This window comes from Lytechinus variegatus, chromosome 11 (genome assembly GCF_018143015.1).
Source record: "Lytechinus variegatus isolate NC3 chromosome 11, Lvar_3.0, whole genome shotgun sequence".
NCBI lineage: Eukaryota > Metazoa > Echinodermata > Echinoidea > Temnopleuroida > Toxopneustidae > Lytechinus > Lytechinus variegatus.
Window position 1 is genome coordinate 15,976,531 of NC_054750.1, and position 18,490 is coordinate 15,995,020.

Below are 18,490 nucleotides of genomic sequence, written 5' to 3' on the forward strand. Positions count from 1 at the left end.
TATCATAAATTCTACTTTTTATAGTACTTAGGATCCATGCTGTTCATTTTATTCTATCTATTCAACTCATGAAAAAACATAGTGCTATGCTTTGAAGGGGGGGGGGGTATAGATGAAAAGTCGATAAAGGGATGGTCCAGGCTGGAGATATTTCTATCTTGATAAATAGAGTAAAATTTACAGAGCAAAATGCTGAAAATTTGATCAAAATCTGATAACAAATAGTTATTTAATTTCAAAGATTTGCACTATTCCGGAGGAAGAGTTCTAGACATGTCTTTATGAATATTCATTAGGTGGGCTGATGATGTCATATCCCTCTTGTTCTTTTGTATTTTATTGTATGAAATTAGGTTTATTTAAACATTTTCTACCAATAACTAAAACAATTGGATTGACAACTAAAGTGTGTTAGTTATTTATTGCTGCAACTTATTTGATCATAATGGAGATACATCATTTACACATTTATGATTTCATGAAGGCCTACATGTAATAACTTCAGAAAAAGGAAAGTGGGGATGTGACATCATCAGCCCACCTAATGAATATTCATGATGATGTGCATATAACCATTTTCACAAAATATTTATGAACTTTAGAATTCAATATTAACCTTGTTATTTTTTTATCTGATTTTGATGAAATTTTTAGCATTTTGCGCTGTGAATTTTACTCTCCATATTTAGATAAATATTTTCAGCCTGGTACCATCCCTTTAAGGTCACATTACATGTGAGACATCATTTTAATGTACACAATGTCTTCTTGTATAGGACTCAAGTGAATACACTCTAAAGACAGTTGATTAATATCATGCAGGGTTGCTGTCAAAAACACTTTATAGAGGAATTCTGCAGTATGTCCCATAAATAACGACCCAGCCAGCATCCCGCCCAGTGCTCATTATATGCTCCAATACCTAGTACTACCGGTCGCACAGATTGCATTTTGGAGCCCATAAGGCCAGCGCTTTGCCACGATTATACAAGGAGCAGCCTCGGTGCTATCGAATTCAACCAAAAATGAGATAACGAGAGGCGTACTGTTGGTGCAGGATGCCATTTGTGATGCATGTGAGGCTGTCTCCATGCAATCAATACACAAGTGAGGTAGCATTGATGATGAATGGCTTTTTGCCTATGATGACCTTAAGGAAGTCACCAACTGTCCCTGATTATTCTTTACCTGCATTCCCACTGGTTCATCTTCTCCTGTACTATAATATAAAGGTTATTACACTGCCATCTCTCAGGTCTCCAGAGTCTGACCTGAAAAAAAAATACATTGGAAATTTTTATTTTCCTCCTCAATTTTACATGCGGTACTTATACTTTTAAAGATAAATTCCAGTTGTGGTAACGATTTCAAAATGAGTTCATACAGAATCCTCTTTCCCGACTCTGATTTGAATTTAAACTTGGTAAATATTGTAGTCCCTTATGTAGATTTTTCGTGGCAACACCAGTCTACATGTGGAACTACAATATTTACCAAGTGTAAGTTCAAATCAGAGTTGGGAAAGAGGTGAATATTCTTCATTTTTCTGATAGTTTCAACTAAATCAAAATAATTTCAAGGAATTTTGGAAAATAGATGGTCATTTCATGGATTTAAAGATGCAAAATGTGAAATTTTAGCAATTTTTTTTTTTAGCAGGAGCGCGATTTTTTGTTAACGTATTGACCCAGGCCTAGTTTTACCACAGATTAATTAGTAGCTACACAGCTATTGCATATATACGATGTTAAGAAAAATCTACAATTTATCATACATGTATTGTATTGAATTGATTTGAGCTCCTCAAGGAGAGCGATTCTGAGGAGCTCAATTGAGCTCCTCAAAAAATAAGGAGAGCGATTTAATGAGCTCCATGAAATTATAAACGTGAAGGACTGAAAGGTCATGAAGGGAGGTTTTCTTGTAATATTTGTTGTCCAAGGTTTTGTTGAGTGTAATTAGTGGAGGGGAATTGTTATCTACATTACCCAGTGTGCATTGTATTGAGAAAAAATTAGCAAAACAACAAATACAGAAATACGAAACGACACAGATTCCAAAGAATTCAACAAACGTTCCAGGAGTGTTATGATGTACAAATACATGTAAATTGCATGAATGGAATATTTAATTACATTTTGTGCAATATGTAGTCTAGTCTGCTGAAAACATTCTACACAAAGGCTGAATTCATTGATTAATTCATTTGAATTGTGGATTACCACACTGAATTCACCACAAGAATATTTAAAGAATTTTTTTTTTCTGAATGGAAAAATGAAATTTCTGAATGGTATTGAAGCAGATATTTTATTAAAGAATGATTTGTATGCATGTGGTAATCTGTAATTTTCCTGTTCGCTTGCTGTTTCGATTTTCCCCCTTTGCTCTCTTTTTTTCTATCTTTTCTTTTTTTTTCTCTCTGACTCTTCTCTCTTTGTTTTCTTTCTTTCTTTGCAGTTTGTTTTACTCTTTCTAATGAAATCTTTATCCCTCTCCCTCTCAAATCCTTCTCAGAAATCCCACCTTAACTAGATAAATTATGTATGTTGCTATTGATTATGAAATCTATCCCAAGGCAAGTAACACATTTTGGCATTGAAAAGAGACTTGAATATTAATACTTTCATTTGAAAGTTGGAAAGTTATGAGCATGCCTTAATTTCAGAGGAGTTCTAGACAAGAGGTCAACAATTTTTTTCCAAATGCATTTTTTTTTAATGTATAATTATACAAACCAGTAGATACTGAAGGAGATATGATTTTCAATAAAGATAATCTCAGTTTGAACAGATTCAGCCTTCTTTTTAATTACATTGAACGTCTACTGTAAGGCTTAAAACATGATCATTATGAGAATCATTTTCAAATTAGATTACTCTGTGTATGTTTGAAATGAAGTTGTTTCCAGTTGTATCTTCATTCTAGCAGAAAGGTACACTTTAAGTACTGCTTTTTAAGATAATAAAGAATAAAATCAACAGAATAAGTATTCCTAATTTTTCCATGATTTAACTAAACAAGAATTTGAGTCCATTTTTCTATGAAGTGCTAAGTTTCATATTCCTCATTCTGGATGAAACAAAATGATAATGTTTTATAGAATTCATAGAAATTTTGTAGTCTATACTTTATCTTTTACTCTCATTTCTTATTTCATTATTTGTGCACAGCAAGATAAAAATATAATCTGCTTTTTGTTTGCTTGTATGTTTTATGAAAATAAATCAACATAATTACATATTTACAAGAATGGAAAATGATTCGAAATATGTACATAATGTATAAGAAAAATCTGTACTTGATAAATGAGCTGGCAACTAGCACTCCATAATCCAAGTTTAATCTAGACTTATCTTAAAATGAGAAAAACATGTAGTGCATTAAAAATAAGGTATGGTTAAAATTGTAAGTACAAAGTTGGTTTTTAAAAAATGCATACCGTAAGTAACGGTGTATTAACCGCACCCGTGTATAAACCGCACCCCCAACTTTGGACTAAAAAAAAAAAAAAAAAAAAAAAAAAAAAAAAAAAATTCTTCTCATATTTACATGCTTATTTGAGGTACGAAGAAACAAAACTAAGTTTAAGATTTCAAAGTATCCAAAGAGATTACCGGTATGCGGAAATCTGCTGTTCTTGATCAATTCATCTACAAATATTAGAAAGAACAATCCCGACAATATTGGTAACTTATACACTCACCTCACAGTCACAGTGTACACACACACAGCACTGCCATTACATGTACATTGCAAACTACGATACAGTACCAGTCATGCCAGTACATTTTATCAAATCATGATCTGTGTCTTTCCCAGCGTAGGAGGAAGAAACATTCACATTTCTTGCATCAAAATCTCACAATCAATTTCAGAAATTTGATGTCTTAGCATGAATTTTGGATACGGGATTACAGGAAGGTTCAAGAAACAAAGAAATTGACATTTTTTCCAGTTGTTTTTTACGGCTTTGTGCCGTCTCTCTCGTGCGTGGCTTACATGGTATCTTATGAAAAGCAAACAGGAAGGAAAAAAAACAAGCTGGCGCGAAACGGGACTTTGAATAGCGCCAGCTTAAGTCGCACTGTAACCATATCACAACGCAATAGCTCACTCAACTCTCGCTCAGATCAGCGCAGCGGTGACAAAATATTACCGAGAATGCATGGCGTCTCTTTTAACTTAGCCAGGGAACTTCACTTCTTTGAATCGAGAATAAAGTCAAAATTAGTGTCATGAAGGTGGGTGCGTTTGTTATGGACAATATTTAATTAATCGATTCCCATTACCCGCGGCTCATACCCCTCAAAACGACATTGCCTGGGCGGCTACGCCCGGCCACTCGATGTGTTGTGAACTGGCAGACATCGTACATGTACGGGAGGGGTTACGGCGGGCTGGCTCAGACCCGTCACCGTGTATAAACCGCACCCCCGACTTTTGCTACCATCCCGCCGAGAAAAAGGTGCGGTTAATACACCGTTACTTACGGTACTTACAGTGTACATTTTAATGTACACTGTGAGTTTCTAAGATATAAATACCAAATTCAACAATCTGGCTAATAAAGAGACTCTTATATGCTGTTTTTACATTAATTAATTAATTAATTACATTTTATTAAGAGGTGGTTTTTTTCAGTGATTTTCACTATTTAATACATGTATGCCCTCAGCCCATCAGATGCTAGGATTTAAGTAAATTAAAAAAGTTGTCATTGAAATATTACTATACAGTATGTTTCATGAAATGCTCTGCTGAAATCTGATGTAGATATGAAGTGATATGCCTGAGGGTGTACACAGTACTCTAAGAGTAACCATAGAGATCCACAGTAGCATACTATTATCATTATCAGTATAAAAAGCTGTTTCTTTTTTTATCATTGACAAATGCATGCAATGTGTGTACTTCACATGTACATGTTGGGGAGGAACATGAATGCATCATAGTGTGTGTGTCATTATCAGACAGAGTTTGTCAACTTGACTACACATGCACATGTACATTAGACTCCCATTTAATTTGAAATACAAAATTTTATTCCTACATCATACCACCTATCACCATGAATAAACCGCTTTTATCCCGCCGAGGAAAAGGTGCTGTTAAATTCAGGGCTCCTAAACCTTTTTTCTACTGGTCCCCCTCTCACATCCCTGATCCAACTTGTTCATGTCGGACCAGTAGATCACCCATTTTTCAATTTTTTACTGGTCCAAACCTAAAATTTACTGGTCCCCCAAAATAAAGAAAAAAACATAAAAGAGACTTGAGTTTATTTCGCTGACTTAACTTGCTTTTATTGCCCCCACAACATAATTCATGAGAGACATTTCTCAATTTTGGAGAGCCATTTTTATAATTTATAAAAGAGAAAATATCATTTGTATCAGTTTGATATATTTTTTACTGGTCATGTCGGACCAGTAAATCTGGCTATTTCTGAAAAACTACTGGCCCAACAGCAATTTTTATGGTCTGGGACCGTCAAACCAGTGCCATTGTCGCGCCCTGGGTTAATAGACAATTACGGTAGTACATGTATGGTAATAATTTTCTTCATTATTATACCATTCTGAATCTCAAATACCAGTACTGCATGATGTTATAGTATATGAATTGAAATAAGTGTAATGGTACATGTTCAAATATGAAGTGAAAATATTTATAGTTAGGTGGACGGGGTAAAACATTCATGTGCTCATTCATGTTTAAATTTTACAAACTGTTGCTTCATTATTATTAGGCCCTATAAAATGAAGCTGGCTTGATCATAGAGCCGACTCCTTTGATCGTTATATGCAATCAATTGTACAATCAAATATACAATCAAGAGCTACATGTGCACTTTGTGTGACAGGATCCCAGCTCTTTTTATGAACATGTTTATCAATGACCCTTTTGAAACCTCAATGGGAAGATGTGTTGACTTAGCAGCAGTATAAGAACATTTCCAAGAAATCCACATTGGTGCCCTGTTTGCATGTTTACATGTACCTTCAAAGATTTGATGATCATTTACATTGTGTCTATTGAAGCTTGATACAATGGTGATGGATACACCTTTATGTAATGTATGTATGCCTATGGTGTGTCCTTAGGACTCCTAGATAAAATGTGATTACATAGTACGACATGTACTTCATTTTGTATGGACCGGTCTTATTTTATATGGACCGGTCTTTCTGCTGCCTTTCACACATTGCACACAGTAGTCTGGCTGTGAAAATCTTGAAACATATTGTTGTAGGATTCATCTGTTTACTTTGCAAGACTGCATGTACACATGTATAGTTTCTCAATTCTTTTTTTTTATTGTTTCACATTTTCAATTTAATTCATTTATTAAACATATAAAAGTATTCAAATACAATGTAATATAACATATATCAATGTATGAATGTACCAACCCATGTACAGCAAATAAATATAATTTATACATGCATGTATTAAATCAACATTAATATGGTGTGAGAAAACCAAAAAGATTAAAATCTAATACACAGGTGACCCTTTACAAGCATTAAATTTAACATCAATCATTCAATTCAATAGATAATCATTATACATTCACACAGAATCACCCACATCCATGACCCATTACACTCAAAACAAAATGAGAGAGGAGAGTATGTTTATAAGAGGGATAGTGAATCAAGGTGAATGAATAATTACCGGGTAACTACTACATGTAATTATTTGTTCCCCAGAAATATTAAGATTACTTTTCCCTTCAACTTACACACACTATATAAGCGTAAAAGAATCCAGGCATGATATATATATATCCCTCATTATTGTTTTACGTCATACATACTTGTTATAGAAAATTATTGTCAGTCATTATGGACCATTAAAAAGGGGAATAAAGCATGTACTTTATATAAATAGGGCAGCAGCTCATGTGTGACATCACAAAATTTAAACCTTCATATTCCATAACTACATGTATGTCATTCTTTTGTTAGTGTTCTAAAAATTATTCTTGAATATTATCTCTCATTTTTCAGCTGACGTTTTACAAGCATTTGAACTTTATTAGATTACATGTAAATCACACATTCACTTTTAATAGACATGTTCATTTTTATGCACTTTCTTTATATTAAAATCACTTTGATGCTACCTGCACATGAAAGTATGCCATATCTATAGTATCCTACGGTGTAACATACTCTGATGTATGCCTTAGATTTTATTTTTAATATGTAAATTTTGCCCCAGTGCATTAAAAGCTATTCTGTTCATGACAATTCTGAGAATCCAACAGTACGTGTACTACATACATGTATTGATGTACATTGTTGAGAGGCCCTATGTGTACACATCTATTCTAGATGTATTGCAGATTGCAGATTTATGTATGAGTAAGGACCGACCATGGAATGTGGGAGCATGCCATCAGAAGGAAATTTTATGATATTTTCTCAAAATGCCATGCCCCTCCACGTATTTCTCCATCATACTATCTCATTTATTAATTTACACATTTTTCTTTCTATCTATGATCATGTACATCTGTCTTCTACTTCTACTCTCAGCTTTTGTAAACACACTATGCAGACTCCCTTATAATGCTCTTACGCTTCTATACCCATTGCAGTTATGTGTACATTTTGTCCCCATCCGTCTTATCTTATCCCTTCTCTCCTCCATTCTCCCTATTCCCGCCTCCCTCACTTCCTCCTTTATTACTTTCCCTCCCTCTCTCTTTTCTCCTCTCCCTTTTCCTTTCTACTCTTCCCTTCTCTCAATCCCCTCATCCTCTTTCCTTCCTTTCTCCCCTCTCTCACAATCACATTTCTGATTTCTTCCTCCACACATTCCTAGCTATCCACCATCGTCCTATCACCTTCTTTCTACCCCCCCCCCCCCATACATTATAGTTCCCATTCCAAATCCTGTATCCCCTTCAAGTACTACCATCTCATCATCTTCCACACCCCACTTCAAATGCATTGCAGCCTACAATGTAAGCCCAGGCCTACACAAGCTCTCCCAGCGCTGACTGATATTCTAATCAGTGATCTAAAATAGACATCATTGGTTGGTACCTCAATTGAGACAACATGTCCAATTGGCTGTGACAAGGAAGGTGATAAAATACCTCGGTTCAGTCTGCTGTAAAGCGCAAGAAGGCCTTGTGTCACTTCTACTTGCAATGTATGTTTTCGTGTAATGTACACAGCGCCTTTCTGAATCTCAGCATGTTTACAATAATGCCTTTGCTCAGTCTGCTGTACATGTACAGTATAGCGTTATAAGGCTGTTAACTCGTTTTGGTTCCAAAGAGGCAGGCACACACTCGGTGCCTTATGAATTTCAGTGTATGTTTACCAAAATACCTCTGCTCAGTGTAGGGTTAGAAAGCTGACCTCATTTCAGTATTTCGTATGCTGTAAAACATTACTCATTATTCTGCTCAATATAGAAAATAAAATTGATCTCTAAGCTTTCTTGAATATCGTTTGTGACAGATCTTGGGGCAACTTTAGAAAAGATGGTCACCCAAAGCATTTGATTTCGGGGAGTTTAGGGGCAAGTTGGGCTGTCACGAAGGCAAAGTTCCCCTTTGCCCTCCTTTACACTGGCACATGTGCCTTTCTGGATTTCAGCCTTATGTAAATTGATACCACCAAGTCTACAGTATGTGATGAGGAATGGGTATTGAAGATGGACGGGATGGTTCAGTGGGATGCTATGAATGTTTTCACAAATGTTTGCTGTATCCTCTCCTTGAGCTCCCCACACCGTTGGAATGTATGTCCCCATTCTAACCTTGACAAGCTATCATCACAAGAAATATACATTGTAGAGTACAACATTGTATGATGTACATCAGCATGTACATCTTGGAAAGATAACAATATCAATAGAAGTTTGAAGCTTTGTTATGAAACTCAAAATGTTTTTCCTTGACATGTATTTATAAATTTGTTGGAGGGGAGCGAAGGGCAATATTTGTTTTAGTTTTGTACCCCCCCCCCCCCCCGAAAAAAAACACAGAAATATACTGTAGTGATCATTTGAAATACCCCTCTGTAAATCTTATTACAGAACATGCCTTTTTGATAAAAGTGTGGAACTCTTTTTTTTGACAAACCCTCTTTTTAAAAAAAATCCCTTAAAAATGTTCCTTCATGTGTTTCCTGTGTATTGATGATTAAAAAAAGGGAAATAAAGACATACTGTACATGCACTTTGATATAGTACAGTATGTAGTTTGACACATTGATAGGTTACAATTGTATTTATATGAGTTGGTACAAACAAGGTACAAACAAGATAACTCTTTGGTAACGTGTATACATGTCACTTTTTCAAAATGTGATATATGTTACTCTCATATCAGGAATAACTTTGAAGGATGTATTCCTCTTCATTGTCCTTTGTATTGGCTTGGTTCATGTCTCATCAAAGGGGTACAATGGCTGAATATGAATTTTTAAAAATAAATTTATATTCTTGGAGAACAAAATTTGAATAAACATTAGTTCATATTATAAAATACAAAATAATAAGTTAGGATATGACATCATCAGCTCCTCTTTACATATTCATAGAGGCATAATTGTTTAACCTACCAGTAGACAATGTTAATATTCCTCGTCTGAATTTGATGAAATTTGCAGCGTTTTTTTCCCCCAATGTTCCACTATCAGTTCAGTCTGGAGTAATGAATAATAATAATACGTCCATTCATATAGCGCAGTTACTATGTGCATATACTCAACTGCACTTAAATACTTGGTATCATATTATTACCCCAGATGCAGCTGAGCTGCCATATTAATGGGCACTAAAGCATTCAAGGAGTAAATCCTACCGGGTATCCATTCACCTCACTTGGGTCGAGGGCAGCACAATGTGGATTAATTTCTTGCTCGTGATGTTTTGTTAACCAAACCTAATTTTGCTGAAACTAGAAAAATCATGGTGCATTCCAAATGTGATGCCTTTTTAACCACCCTTTTCTTCCTTTCTTTGTTTCTGTCTTACCTCTCTCTCCCTACACAGTGAACCACACTCGAGATTCTATGCATCCCAGATTGTCCTTGCCTTTGAGTACCTCCACGCCTTGGACCTTATATACAGAGATTTGAAACCAGAGAACATCCTAATCCAAGAGACTGGTTACATTGCAGTGAGTGACACCATCTCTTTTTTCCTTACCCTCCTTTCCCTGTGTAATGAAGTGCAACTTGCAGGCACCAACCTCAGTTTGTCAGCATATGCTTTTAGAGGTCTGAATGAGCAGACTACTAGAATTGAATTCTGTAGCTCTGCTGAATTGAATCATAAGTTGGAACCTGTGCTAGACTCATTTCATGGCCCACTTGATGATTAAAGCACCGATTGGAGTCTTTGCCTGCAGACTAGATGGCATGAGGGAATGCCCTCAGAGCCCAAAGTTTAGCTGCATTTTTGCGAGGGGGTATGATACGGCGTCATCCAGTGACGTCAGAGGGATAGGATCTTCCTTTCTATGGTTCTCAGGCTCCGACTTACTCTTGAACAAATATGCCCTAGATATCTGTAACTAGGAGAAAGGGATCGGGAGAGTGAATGTTCCATCAAGGCAAATAAAAGAGTGGATGATAGGGAGAAAGGAATAGAGCTCGATGGGATAATATTTAACTTCAAATCAAGTCATTTAGTGAAACATCAATGAGATCAGGGGGTTATTTCACAAAACAGTAGCATTATACCCAAAATTGACAAATCAAAATGGCGTTCCCCCAATTTTTTTTTTAACCTAAACTCTAGTTGAAATATCCTGCTGCTAATTGATTTGTAAGTTTTGAAAATTCACAGATATCTTCAGAATGTTTGAATTTGAATGATTTTTTTTTTAATGACACTCTGTGCATATGTACTGTGTCGAAAGGTGCTGTGTCTTGTAAAGTATAGATGCAGGTAGTTTTATTCAAAAGAGAAACAAAAATATATAGAATATCGTGAATTGCCACTGAATGCATTGATCTATTAAAACTTAAAGGCAGAATTTATTTGATTTAGTCAAGTCTTTATTTCAGCCTATCATTATCCTCTTGCCAAAACAGTGATACAAAGTTTAATAACTCGAAATAGCACCGGTATGAAAAACATTCAAGATATAAATTCACACCAAATATTCTTTAACGGCATTGATGACATGGCAAGGTTCACAAATAATGACCTGCAAACCCTATTCATTCTGACCAGTCAGTGAGATACCTGAACAGTATTGATCCTTTAGCATGACTTTGTGCACAACTAATGATTTATTCTTAGGTGCTAAATCACATTCTTAATCATTTTTATTCCTATTGCCTAAAATTGAAATATGACTTCTGTATATTGAATTTTGTGTTTACAAGCATCCAAATGCAAATTTTATTTTTAAATTCAAAGTTTTTTTACAGTTAATATAGAAAGATTTACTCAAAGAATGAAAATATTAAAATCTGGGATGTCTCATATAGCACAGGAACGTGTCACCAGCCATGCGTAAAATCATTGCTCACCAACAGCACGTCCCCTGTATTGCAGAGAGTTAGCCCATATTCTGAAACTCTTTTATCTTTCTTCAGGTCACAGATTTTGGTTTTGCCAAGAGAGTGAAGGGTAGGACATGGACCCTCTGTGGTACGCCGGAATACCTAGCTCCAGAGATCATCCTCAGCAAGGTAAGCACATTTTATAATCAAGAGATTATCCCCCCTCCCCCAAGAGGTGTGGTGTGCTATTACAGTTTATTGTTACATTATGATGTGATTGGTTTTAAATGTTTAAAGTGGGTTTTGACAGATGACAGTACCTTGGAAACATTTGTACAGCACATTTCCTAGCTTTTTCGCATGATATGTATTTCCACAAACGAACATATTGTGGGTTATACTTATTTGGATTGTACTAGAATTCATCTTGTAATCATTACCACAACTGGAATCTTTTATGTTTATTCTTGCAGGGTTACAACAAGGCAGTAGATTGGTGGGCGTTGGGTGTTCTCATCTATGAAATGGCTGCAGGGTATCCACCATTCTTTGCTGATCAACCCATCCAGATCTATGAGAAAATTGTCTCAGGAAAGGTAGCGTGTTCAACATTCATTGTTTTGTGTGTCAAGATGGAAATTTGAAAGATCATCAATTACAGGAATGTCAAGAATAACTTAAGAATATTTTTGCTGAAAGTCTTGGTAATCAAAAAACATGAAAATGTACAAACCCTGTGATATACATCAAATTTCTTCAAATCTTGCTTATTAAAGGTGATGTGGCTCAGTGGATAAGTCTCTGGACTTTGAACCACAAGGTCTGAGGTTCAAACCCACCTCAATTCTCATATCCTTTGGCAAGTTTATTTGCCACTCTCAACTAAGGTGTAGTATATGAGAACCCAGTAGGAAGGGATTGCTTAAATGGGAAGTGTCTGATCAGGGTACCCCTGCTGAAGTCAGGGTAGTATGCTGCTCTTAGAAACATTGTATTTTGTGCTATGTAATTTTTGCGTAATGCTTTCATTATTTTTACTATCATTATTGATATTATAAATTCTCATCTGTCCATCCAGGTTCGCTTCCCCTCTCACTTTAGTTCGGACCTCAAGGACATCCTCCGCAGCTTGCTACAAGTAGACTTGACAAAGCGCTTTGGAAACCTCAAGGCCGGTGTAGCTGACATTAAGACTCATAAGTGGTTTCAAGCAACGGACTGGATTACCATCTACCAACAAAGGGTATATTTCAATAATTCTTTTCAAATGATCTCATCTTTCCAATTTCATGTTGATAGTATACTCATTAGTTGAAAGATTAAAGACCATTTTTTTTAGCCTTTATCACATTAAATCGTCATAGAGAATTCTCTGTGACTGTGTGACATGATTCTATGATGTATATAACTTGGCACTCTCCCAACTTTATTTTATGTTACAAGGAGCTTTTTAAGGAACTAATAGAAATGTTGCACACAATTATATATTTATATGACATGCTTATCATCACATAATAACAGAACAAGCTGCTGATATTTAACCAGCATGTCTTATTCCCTCTGTTCAGGTGGAGGCACCATTCATCCCACGGATCAAAGGACCTGGAGATGCCTCACAATTTGACGAATACGAGGAAGAAACACTCAAGATCTCACTCACGGAGAAGTGCGTCAAGGAGTTTGCCGACTTCTGAGCCACCCCCTCCTCTCCACGTTGTTGCCTCCGGGCGCGAGTCTCCTTTGTTCCTCAACCATCATAAAGAGGGAGAAAACGACCCTGTTCCATCGTTCTGATAAACTCTTCTTTTTTGTTTTTCTCTGTGATTTTATTATAGTATGTACAAAAACAAGAAAGATACGTAAGATGATGGAGAAGAATAGACACGACGATTGCCATGTACAGAAATTGTTACTCTATATAAGAGATTTAAAATGCAGAAGATGAATTTTAATAGATTTAAAAGTATGAAGATATGAATTTTTGTGAAATAGCTTTGTTAAGAAACCATTCTACCTGCCGTTATTTTATGTGTGTGCCAAAGGGTGCGTACGGATGGAGAGGAAGGATCTAGTTTGATAGACACACATGAAATACTGGGCATGATGACTTGCAGACGTTTCAAAGACAATCTCAGCGTACCTTGAAAGCAACTCTACACACCTCATGATGCGCGAGGTACATTAAGGCGTATATCTGAATATATATATTTTCTCATATTCAAGGTAGTTGATTGTCCGCGGGCAAACCTGGCACGCCTCTCCTTGTCCCAAGCACAAATTGAACTCATAGGTGTTCTCAATGTATTTACCATCTTTTATTCAGTATACTTTCCTCTCCCCACCCCCTTCCCTTTCACCTCATCTTCACGAAGGCTATCGTAGCATTACAGAGTAAACAGCCATTGTGTATTTCTTTCAAACCATATCACAGTGCTACATTTTTTTCAAGTCATTTCAAGTCAAAGACTTCATCTCATCAAGCCTACCACGAAATCAATCCTCACAAACAAAGTCTGGAGTTTGATTATATAGCGATAAAAGCAACTTAAAGAAAGAATGCCCCCTTGATAAACCAATTGTACCATGGATTGCCACAGGCATACTTCAGTTTAGGTTTGCTGATTTGGTACTCACCTGTAACTTACCTTAAAGGGGAAAGTATAAGCGTAAACCCAATTTAGTATGTTATTTGGAGATTTAGATGCTTTGGTGGGATTTTTTTTTAATTTGTCATTTCTGTAATAGTGAAGACCTATTGAGAGAATGAAGATGTCTTGTTTAGCTCTATTCAAGTCTTGCCCTTTTTCTATCCCTTAAGTCATATATATATATATATACATGGATGCAATAACAAGCTGTATTTCTGAGGTTGGGCACCTCACTCCATGGAACTTGCAATATAATGGGAATATGTGTGCAATCACGGGAGTGTTTCATGAAGCAGGTTGTCGGTGATTTCCTCTGACAGTTGTCATAGGCTACTGAATTCCCTTGCATGTGATTGGCGAAGGGCAAATTTGTGAGTGAAACATCACTGGCAAGATGCTTTGTGAAATGCTCTCCAGGGTCCTCTAGCGCATTCTTCATGGTAGTCTTGTATGATTCATCTTTGTAATCGATCACACATCACTGCAGTTGATTGTAAACCTCAGTACTATGAGTATCCAGGAAGTTTTGTTTTAGGGGGCCCAACCTGATCTTTTTCACACTGTCTATGAGTAAGTCTACGCAATGAGAGTTCCATGGTTGTGGATGCCTAGCCTCCGTGCACAGAAATTCATTCAAAATGAAGATGTATCCACATAATATATGATTCTAGATCCCCCCCCAAAAAAATATATATATATAGATATATGATAGTTTCAAGAGCCCCTTTTTTGCAAAGATGTACACCCCATCTTCTGTCATTTAATGTGTGCTCTGTACTTAACCTCATTTTTCCAAACTTCAGATGGACACGATCCCAGCTGAATAAGTAAATAATAAAGTTAGAAGCATTGGCAAGCCCAAGTTATATCATCCATAGTACACTAACCACTGGTCATGTGGACCCTGTTTTACTAAGAGTTGCAATTGATCCGATCCATCTCAACAATGGAAAGCCATTGATGTCAAAACTCTTCATCTGGGAGGCCTATGAACACTGATTGGCAATTGTGCATACAAGCATTTGTCATATTACAGAACTTAATATGCATTCCCGATTATAGTGTTGCTTGCTTTCCATAGTTAAGACTAATGGGGTTGATTGCAAGAGTCTGTAAGCTGGTCCATTTAGGGCTATTTCATCATGTTCATTATTCATACCCACCATGTGGGAATCAAGACAAAACATGATTTGTTTTCTCTTTTGTCCTCACTAGCTGTACGTGGGGCCTACCTTGGACTTGCTGAAATATTCATTGCGCATATGGGCAGTTCCATAAAATATTTATGTTTAACTCTTTTATTTGTGAATTTCCTGAAATATGATACACACAAGGTACCATGGCTTCAGCAGTTCATGAAATGAAGAAAATACCAGTCAGACTCACAAAAATGTTGATAACTTTATATGATGATTGTATGATTTATGTCGTCGGCTAGCTTGAAGTTAGCAGCAACAAGAGCTACAGATTGACATGCTGCATCACAGAGCTCACATCTCCTTTTTCCTGTTGTGCAGACAAGCCAGAATCTGATGATTAACAAATTTGTAAAGCGCTTAGAGTATAGACATCATGCTGACGTATTCAGCGCTATATAAAGACAAGATATTATTATTATTCATGTAAGTACATTCTGTATATCAGTAAAATAGAGAAACCTCAACAATGAGCTTGAAAAACTAAAAAACATCAATTATAAGGTTGTTCTTTAGAGGAATTTATTTTGAATGAGCTTGAACTTAATTAATTAGGTAACTAAAAATATATCAATTATGAGGTGGTTGGTATCGATGGTTATAAATGTTCACTGGTGAGAACTGTTGGACAGAAGGATATTTCATTCTCTGTACATTTTTTTTATGAGATACATTTCTGTACTATATCCTCTACTGTTTTTTTATATTAATTCTGCCTGGTTGGTGTCATAATCTCTTTTTCCTCTTCTGGCACATAATTTTGAATAAATTACTACCCCACTTTGAGCTCTCAATATCAAGAAAGGAATTTTGGTTTATGAAATGCTGGTCAGTATTTACCGACTCTGATGACGGGATGGTTTCAAATTCTGAGTCACTGTTATTATGCAATACATGCATTGTTCTTATCTTCTCTTTTTATGATTGTTCTTAAAGTCATGTGACTTGACTATTTAAAAAAAATTAATTGTTCATGTGTTTCTCATTAATACGACAAAAAAGGAGGTATGTTATCTTTAGCAACCCTCATTTTTATGATAAAGTTTATTGGGAGCTTTTATCCATTCTATTAACCTACATGCAGTTGTATAGACTGGACTAAATTATTGGAATAATGATGTTAGGAGATTAGGAACGGTCATAAGCTTTTAATGAAATCTTTAAAGCAAATCCTGTTGTACCATGGGCATGGTTTGTGAAAGATTTTTTTTAATGGATTCCAACCAGTCATAACTGAGATTCACCTCACTTATCTTCATTATTGAATTAGACCAATCTCAAAGTTCAATTTACTTCAATTTAGTGCAGTTCAATTGATGTCAGGGAAGTAACTTTTGAAATACAAATCATATAAACTGAAGTCCATATCAAAAAGTCCATTTGTTTAGTGGTCTGGCAAGGCCAACTGTGAGTCTATGAAAACAGGGTCTTTGGAGACTAACAGCCGAATGAAAAATTAGGTTTCTAACGCTCACCAAGTAGCTATCGAAGGATTGCAGGAAATGGGGAACCAAATTTATTTTTATAATGTTCAAGTACAAAGAAGTCATTCATTTATGTCTAAACCGGTGTGCTAGCTGACACAATGTAGATTCAGAAAATCTCTCAACTTCTTTCTTCTTCCTTGCTCCACTATGATAACAAAAAATGTTATTTTTAATTGTCAGTAAGTTGTTGTCTTTGTAAGCTGTCTTGTGATTCATGTGCAGTGTGTATGAAACCAAATCTTCCACTTGAAAAGAAAGAAAAAAAATTATATTTGACATTGCTAGCCAGAGGTGTTAATGAGAGAGATAGAATACCACATTAGTTTGAAATATACCTACAAATCTATTTCTAGAATTTTTTTGATCAGTATAATATCAAATCAATATAGCTGTTGACTGTTGCATTTCTTTTTGAGTTTTATAAACAGGTTCGTTGACATGAGGTCCATTAGTGAGGGAAAGATCCTTTTGAAATGTTATACAAGAAAAATGGTGGCTTACCCTTTGATTTTCAGTGATTTTAGCAGGCAGTTGAAAGAAATTTTGAAACACTCGCTGTATTATATCTTAATCTGTTCATAGTTTGTCAGTTGATGCCAGGGTATAGAAGCCTGTTTCTGTCTGTAAGAGATCAACCCTAAATTATGCACACAATTCTGATAATAGGCGATACACAATTTTACCAAGTAAAGTCAGTAGATTTCAGAAAAATTATTATTTTGATGAAGAGGCATTACTCCTAAACATTTGATAAATAGAATAATGATAATGATGATAAAAGTACTGATAGTAGTAATGAATAATAAGAATGAATAAGATTGCTATTGTCTAATAGTAATATATGATTTGCAAAGAATTAGTTTAAAGAATGATCTGTGAGAAAATCCTCACAAGTGCTTGGTATTGACTTCTTAAGATCTTCTAAAGCATTAAGTGCATTCACAAAATAAAGGTTTACATAGTTAATTATTTATGTAAGGGTAAATTTCCTCTACTCTGAACTGTAAGTTGGGCAGTTACATGCAGTTCTAGAGCCTTCTAAGACCTGTATCCCAAAGCCTAGTGAATATTTGTAGGGCTCATTCTTATGGCTGATGGCATTGATTATTATGTGTATCAATTGCACAAATCAGTCCCTAAGCTTTATGTAATGTGGCCCTGTAGCTATGGCAAAGGATCCGTCTCCTGTTTTGGGTCATTTTTTTTTCATCAGTCGATGCTCCATGCTAAGATTGAAATTCAGGTACAGTATTAATGCAGCGCACCTTCACTCGTTGAAAGTCCTATTTGTAACACGAAAACCCTCCCTGGTCCTTGTTCATTCTTATTACCCTCCCATCATATAGCATCCATTATAATGGAAAACCATTCCTGGACCCTGATACACAAATCTTAGTGATTGATCATAATGCTTTGTACAATCGATTGCGCATACTGGTAATTCAATGCAATTGATTGTATTCAGCCCTATAATCATTCACCCAGCTTTGTGTGAGTGGGTTCGGGTCATCTTTGCGATTACATTGTGATTATCTTGCTGGCAAGACGCAAATTTGCACTTGTATTCCAAATCACCATCACTATCTTCCATTACTTGCTAGGATTGTAAGAAAAATATTTTATGCTAGATAATTTGTTCCTGGTGGTATGTGTAATATTTCTAGTGGTAAGAG

The 18,490-nt window shown here is 35.7% G+C and overlaps 1 protein-coding gene across 1 annotated transcript in view; it reads left to right on the top strand.

Annotated features, from left to right (window-relative positions):
• Positions 1-18,490, top strand: part of LOC121423713 (cAMP-dependent protein kinase catalytic subunit alpha-like) — a 61,369-nt gene extending 42,879 nt beyond the window's left edge. Inside the window, exons 6-10 of the mRNA XM_041619145.1 lie at positions 10,024-10,150; positions 11,580-11,675; positions 11,960-12,082; positions 12,565-12,729; positions 13,055-18,490. Coding sequence (XP_041475079.1) covers positions 10,024-10,150; positions 11,580-11,675; positions 11,960-12,082; positions 12,565-12,729; positions 13,055-13,180 — 637 coding nt within the window. The 3' untranslated portion in view covers positions 13,181-18,490. The remainder of the gene's footprint in view (positions 1-10,023; positions 10,151-11,579; positions 11,676-11,959; positions 12,083-12,564; positions 12,730-13,054) is intronic.